At 44.7% G+C, this 6,943-nt stretch overlaps 1 protein-coding gene across 2 annotated transcripts; it reads left to right on the forward strand.

Moving 5' to 3' along the window:
* LOC116208501 lies at positions 1–3,672 on the forward strand. 2 transcript variants are annotated; one of them, XM_031541991.1, is made up of 5 exons: positions 1–263; positions 622–1,086; positions 1,197–2,493; positions 2,575–2,721; positions 2,928–3,672. In XM_031541991.1, exons 2-5 carry the CDS (start codon positions 1,039–1,041, stop codon positions 3,452–3,454), a joined length of 2,019 nt encoding a protein of 672 aa, XP_031397851.1. In that variant the 5' UTR covers positions 1–263; positions 622–1,038; the 3' UTR covers positions 3,455–3,672. The 2 variants fall into 2 exon arrangements, with proteins under 2 accessions (XP_031397851.1, XP_031397855.1); XM_031541995.1 differs by having other exon boundaries at positions 33–517.
* Positions 3,673–6,943: the final 3,271 nt, after the last annotated feature.

Consider the following 6,943-nt stretch of genomic DNA (forward strand, 5'->3'; position numbering starts at 1 on the left):
CATGCGCGTAATGCCTCTGCTCGCCTTAAATATTCCTTCCCTTTCTTCCTCTTCTTTCCAAAAACAATATCACGCATACAACAATTCTCTCTCTCTCACCCTCCCCCTCTCTCTCTCACGCACACACACACAAACATGTGCGTCTGCCTCTCTGCTTGAAGCTGCCTGTCATCATTTGCTTTGCCGGAGAGTGGAGACCAGATGGTCGAAATTGCCGGACATCAATCATTTGCTGGAGAGCTTCAGCCTCCAACTTCAACCGGGTATGTTTAATGCTTTATCGACATGCTTTCTTGGTTTCTCGTGTGAGATTATTCCTTAGACTGAGCAGATCCAAACAGAGTCGAGCTATAGAGTTGAATTTGGCAATGGAAAGAGACCCTTTTGTTTGCTTTACTGCTCTGTTTCATCCTCGGTTTGATCGAAATTTTCCATTAACGTTAAGAACCAACCTCTGTCACTGTCCATGTCAAGATTGCATGCTGCGGCTCAACTGAAACAGAAACAGAGCAGAAATGTACGAAAGCAGAACATTATTGTTTTATCATTCTGGGTTTCTTGTCTTGACTGGGGGGGGGGGGGAAAGGATTAATGGGTTTGGCTTTGTTTTACTGTGAGCAGAAGCTGGAATAATCTGGGAGGAGAAGGAACCAGTCAGTGGAGGTGAAGCTTCTGGAGAGAAGCTGCTGCGACGACAACTCTGGCCCACTTCCAAGAGGTCTCTCCTGGATCCACAGTCAGCGGTGGTTCTCCGTTGTCGGCCCCTCCATCGCCTTCTCGTCGTGTTTCGCTGCTGCTCTGGTCCCTTCCGATTGACTATGGTTAACGATCCGTCCGAACCGATCCCGATGTGATCTATTTGGCTTTCAATAACCAGTGTTCTTGACAGTTCGAATCGAGGAACCGGTGGAGATGTGAGAAAAGGAGTACCTTTCGCCATTACAGCGTGAAGGGTCAGAGGAAAGGGAATAATTCATTGTGGACTGGATAAGTTTCCAGAGTTTTGGTTCAGTTCGGGTAAATTGAGCTTGCATTGCGATGGCGAAGTTGAGCTGCTTTTCCTTGCTAACTGGAAGGAAGAAGAAGGTGATTCTCATTCAAATTTTGGTTAATAGAGTTGCAGTTAGTTCTCCATTTGTGCGACTTGATTATCTGGAATCTACTAGTATGTTGATTATCTGTTTAATGGACTGCAGGGGAATGAGGAAAAAGCAAAGACTACTGCAGGCGCCCCGAAGGCCCTCCTGGTGAGGCTGGACCATCCTGTCAAACCATTCGAGACTGACGAGTTGAAGCACACGTCGTTTAAGGTTCCGGTACCTTTAGGCATTAACCAAGATGCCGAATTCAATGTGAAGGTCACGGTCCATGAGAGCCCTATTTCTGGGGCTGAAGCGCCAGAGATAGCTTACGAGGGAGAAGATGAACAAGAGGAGATGGACAAGGATCACTCCTCCATCAGGAGGGACTACTCGGACTTTGATCTCCAAGCCCGAGAAAGAGAGGCTGCCTTAGACTCTGAGGAGTTTGATTTGAGTGGCATGGGTGATGCGGATGTAGCCTTTGTGCGGGACAGTATAGATTTGAAGATCCAAAGCGGCCATGTTAGTGATCCTGGGGTCAGGAAAACCGAGTTCTGGGCCTCACCGACGCTGAAGCGGTCATGCTCGAATCTGGAAATCAGTGAGGCTCTTAAGAGGGCGGCCGGTAAACTGTCTCCTCCATCGAAGTCCCAGTCATTTGAGGAGCTTCAAGCGTTAGCCCACAACATGACGGAGAATGCGAATTACTGCGAGGGCAGCCCTGTTTCGGTAAATTCCCACTTTAGTGCTGACAAGGTGATGTTAAAGAAGCATTCCTCGAGCCAAGTACTTCCCTCGAGGAGTCGAAGACTGTGGTGGAAGCTCTTCCTGTGGAGCCACCGGAACTCCCACAAGAAGTTCGTTAAACCACGGCCTGTTCCAGTTCCAATTCCCGCTTTGGCTGCTCTGAACCAACGAGGAGGAGGATACTCTTCGGACACTCTCGAACCAAGCCGTGCGATGAAGTTCAAAGTGACAGAGTTGCCCCCGTCATTCGATGGTCATTCCCCAAGCCTGGAAATCATAGCTGCTGCTGGTTTGTGGCCTCAGAACCAGTGGGTTGCTTTCACAGGGGAATCTTCGTCTTCCCCCCTCGCGAGAGTGGATGAATGGGTGAAGGATCTCAGTATTGAGCCAACAATTCCGGATGATGATTATAATGGCGAGAACGGTGATGAGGACAATATCATCTTTCCGCCTTCTCCTGAGACTGCTCGGGGATCTGCCCACCACTTGGTTCGACATCCTGAGACGAACCTCGGAGAGGAGATTCTCCATGCTAATAGCCTCATTCAGTCGCTCAACTCTTCTTCATCGGTTGCTCATATCTCAGGAGTCGGGTTGAAAGTTTTACCCACCCTCTCGCGCTTCTCAAGCCTTAAATCGGTGAACTTGTCTAGCAATTCCATTGGTAAGAACAAATCTCATTGGAAAACTAAGCAATTTCTTGAGACGTGATGATTGCATGTTCTAACACTTTTTTCATGTACAGTTCGCATTACATCAGGCTCACTTCCAAAGGGTCTTCACGTGCTCAACCTGTCGAGGAACAAGATTGGCGCCATCGAAGGGCTGAGAGAGCTTACGAGGTTGCGAATTCTTGACCTGAGCTATAACCGTATTGCCCGTATTGGGCATGGTAAGCTGCTGCTACATTTCCTTAGCATGTTATTCTAATTGGCTGTCTCGAAAACATTGTCTTTGCAAGTGCTATCTATGCATGTTATTTGAATTAGCATGTTATTCTAGAACTTCGATGTTTCATAGTTCCAAGTTTTCACATCATTTATCTTTATATTGCGATACCTCTAACATGGGTACAACCTTTGAATCTCGTTATGCTAGGGCTCTCAAACTGCACTCTGATCAAGGAGCTCTACCTCGGCGGGAACAAGATCAGTGAAATCGAGGGCCTCCATAGGATGCTGAAGCTCACGGTCCTCGACCTTAGCTTCAACAAGATCACCACTAACAAATCCCTTGGCCAGCTCGTAGCCAACTACAACTCTCTGTTGGCCCTCAACCTCCTTGGGAACCCAATCCAAAGCAACATCAGTGACGAGCAGCTCCGGAAGGCCGTCTGTGGCCTCCTCCCAAGGCTCGTCTACCTCAACAAGCAGCCGCTGAAGCAGCAGAGGGCCCGAGAGCTTGTTACGGACAGCGTTGCTAAGGCTGCCCTTGGGACACGAGGCGGGCGGGCTTTGGCCCGGAGGAAGCTGTCTGTAAAGCGGGCAGGCCCTGGTGGATCCGGGCACGGTTCCATCCCATCGACCTCGGGTGTGCACAAGAGAAGTGAGACCAGCAGGCAGAAGAAAGGGAAGGGCAAGGCTAATAGCCATAGCCGGTCGCATTCCCATCCCAGATTGCCATGAAAGAGAGCTTTATCTTCGGATCGATCGAACATCACAGCTTTAAATTTTTCATTCCATTGCCGTTTCCTCGTGCTTTTCTGAGTGGACGATATCAGCAGTTATGCCCATAAAACTATGTTGTGGGGCGTCTTGCTTGATCTGTTTTGTCTCAATGGGCTTGGTTGTGTTCGTTGTTTTTCTGCACATTATTAATTCATCCCTTTTTTTAGTTGCATTTATTTAGATTGTGCACTCGTACTATAATTGTTATTTTCATACATAATATTTTGATTTTTTTAAAAAAAATTTATCGCAGTACAGATGTCCGCCCAAGTGCATACTGGGAAAGTGATGGAAAATTTCGAAGTGCGAATATGTTTTAGTCGACGACGAGAAGAATATGACTATGACTGATGATCATAAACGGGGCACAAACCAGATATCCTATTCCTGCTGAAGAAACTTCATGCTCAAGTACCTTCGAAGTGCTACATGGTCGTGAAATGCAAGGACTGACCCAGCCATGCCTTCCTTGCTGAAACTTTGGATGACGACCTCGCAGATAAAACCATCGATCGAATACCATGTGATACGACGGTATATCCTGATTTTTCTCATGTGATGCATTCACTAAGAATTAAATAAATGAAAAAATGCCGGTATAATAGAAAACAACCAGAAAAATGAGGGGGAAAAAAAAGCAGCAGCAACGATTGAATGATTCTTGTAAGAGGAAAAATCATTGTGCCCTCCGACCTTAGAGGGTGAACCATCTTTGCCCCCAATTTTTAAAAAGTCATACTTAACCCCCAAATCTCTATAAATATTTCAAATATTTCAAAATCAAATCAAGAATTAGTTAAATATGAAAATAAAAAATTTCCAATGTGATGGAGGACTAGAATTTAATAATTCCCAATTTCAAACATTATTTCATAATTCGAGAATAATGCTCTGCATGTCTTGTCATCATACGCTGCAACAAAACGGTGTACCAGAACAGAAGCACCGTCATATTCTCGATGTGGTCCGCACTTTTCTCATTCAGAGTAATTTACCTCCAACAATTTGGGTTGATGCGGCCCTCATTGCGGTTTTCACCATAAATCGTCTTCCTGCCTCGAGTTTGTAAGGATCATCCCCATTTGATAAACTCTTTGGCAAAATCCCAGATTATGACTTCATGTGTTCGGATGCTCATAATTCCCTAATCTCACTCCCTATACAAAATATAAATTGGAACCTCGATCCAAACATCATGTGCTCATTGGATATGCAAGTGAGTGTAAGGGATGTCGGTGCCTCGAGTCGTTATCTAATCGGGTCTACACTTCCAAACATATCCGATTTCATGAGTCCTCGTTTCCTTACAAATCTATCATTCAATCTTCCACATCACAGCCGAAATCTCGGCCATTACCTATCATTTCCTTCTTTCTACCTCAGTTCACACAAACCGTCGTTCCTCTTGTGTCCTCCTCTGCTGTTGGACCTCTGACTTTGGCCCAAAGTCTATCTCTCAGTCCTGGATCAGCCCAAACGCAGCACCCATCCTCTGGCTCTTCTCCGACTGTCGGTCCATCATTACAAAGCCCATCCGACACTCCAAATCATTATGCCTTGGCTGATCCAATCCAACCCTCCTCACCTATTTGGTCCAACTCAATACAAGCCGAATCCCTCAGCTCCAGCCTAACATCCTCTGGCCCGATTTCCAATTCCACCAATTTGCCACCTTCCTTGGCTGACAGCAGTAGCTCTCCATCCTTTTCCGATCTGTCTCCTTCCCCACCTATTCCTCATCACAATCATCCCACGGTGACTTGGTCCAAATTCGGCATACACAAGTCAATTAAAAAATTATTGTTACTTGCCACCTCTCTGGTCTCCTTAATCGAACCTATAACTTATTATCAGATAGTGAATGATCTGAATTAGCTCTAAGCCATAGCTGATGAGTTTAATGCTTGTCTTCAAAATCGCACATGGAGTCTAGTTCCTTGGACTACTAATATGAATATGGTTGAAAGCACCTAGAAATACAAAATTAAGTATTGGGTTGATGGTTCCATTGATTGATATAGGGCTCGTCTTCTTGCCCAGGGGTTCACTCAACAATCTGTAATAGATTTCCACGAAACTTTCAATCCATTGTTAACCGTCCATCATTCAACTTGTTTTATCCACTGCTCACTCATCAGCATGGCCCATTCGTCAATTAGATGTTAAGAATGCATTTCTTCATAGTCACCTCAATGAGGAGTTCTACATGCGTCAACCTCCAGGATTTGTCCATCCTCAGTTTCCTGATCATGTTTGTCGCCTACACAAATCCCTATATAGGTTAAAACAGGCATCTAGGGCCTGATTCACTCGATTTAGTTCTTTTCTACCCTCTTAGGATTTTCATTTGGGTCCAATTGATACATCTCTCTTCATTTATAATCATGGGTCTCATACTATTATTCTACTTCTCCATGTTGATATTATCCTCACAAGTAGCTCAGAATCCCTTCTTCACAGATTCATCACTCTTCTCTTCCGAGAGTTTGCGATGAAGGACCTTGGTCCTCTTCATTATTTTTTGGGTATTCAGGCCACTTGAACTGTGAACACATTGTTTCTCTCTCAGCATAAATATGTACCGAATGTTCTGCTCCGTTTCAGTCTTGACAAAGCTTCTACAGTTAAGATGCTACTACCGTCCAAAAGTAATTTGTCTTTGATAGATAGTGATCCTCTTTAGGATCCTTCCGAGTACAAGAGTATAGTATATGTTTTACAGTATATTTCTATTACTAGACCAAATATATGTTTTGCAATGAATCTAGTGAGTCAGTTTATGAATGCTCCGCGAACTACACACTTTAGGGCTGCTAAGAGAATATTGCGATACCTTTGTGGTGCGTCCTCCTATGGTGTTCATCTTCGCAGGTTTGCCAACTTTTAAATCATTGCATATATATATGCCGACTGGGCTAGGTGTTCGGATAGTCGACGTTCAACTATACGTTATGCAGTCTTTGTGGGCTCGAATCGGATCTCTTGGAGATCCAGAAAACCGTCAATTGTATCTTGTAGCTCGACAGAGGCTGAATATCGAGCACTAGTGTATGTTGTGGCTAAAACACTTTGGCTATGTTAGCTTCTACAAGACATTACCTGCTACTCACCGAGTCCAATCATAGCTTGTTATGACAATATCAGCGCTACTTACCTGGCCGTGAATCCTGTCTCGCACGATCGCAGTAAGCACATTGCAATTGACTATCATTTCATCAAAGAGCGACTGACACGTGGATTATTTCTTGTTCGATATGTCCCCACATCATCCCAAGTTGCAGACTTGCTAACTCAGAATGTATCACTTTCATTATTTCAGTTTCATAGTAGCAATATGTCAGTAACAGAGCCCCCAACAGATTGAGGGGGTATAGGAATATATATGTGATATCTTCACATTATGAGGACTAAAATGTAATTTATGTACAATTGCTTATATACACATGT

The sequence above is a fragment of the Punica granatum genome, chromosome 1 (assembly GCF_007655135.1).
Source record: "Punica granatum isolate Tunisia-2019 chromosome 1, ASM765513v2, whole genome shotgun sequence".
Taxonomy (NCBI): Eukaryota; Viridiplantae; Streptophyta; class Magnoliopsida; order Myrtales; family Lythraceae; genus Punica; species Punica granatum.

Coding starts and splice junctions, on each gene's coding strand:
- LOC116208501 (XM_031541991.1), top strand. CDS start 1,039: ATGGCGAAGTTGAGCTGCTTTTCCTTGCTAACTGGAAGGAAGAAGAAG. Junction 1,087..1,196: donor TAACTGGAAGGAAGAAGAAG/GTGATTCTCATT, acceptor AATGGACTGCAG/GGGAATGAGGAAAAAGCAAA. Junction 2,494..2,574: donor CTTGTCTAGCAATTCCATTG/GTAAGAACAAAT, acceptor TTTCATGTACAG/TTCGCATTACATCAGGCTCA.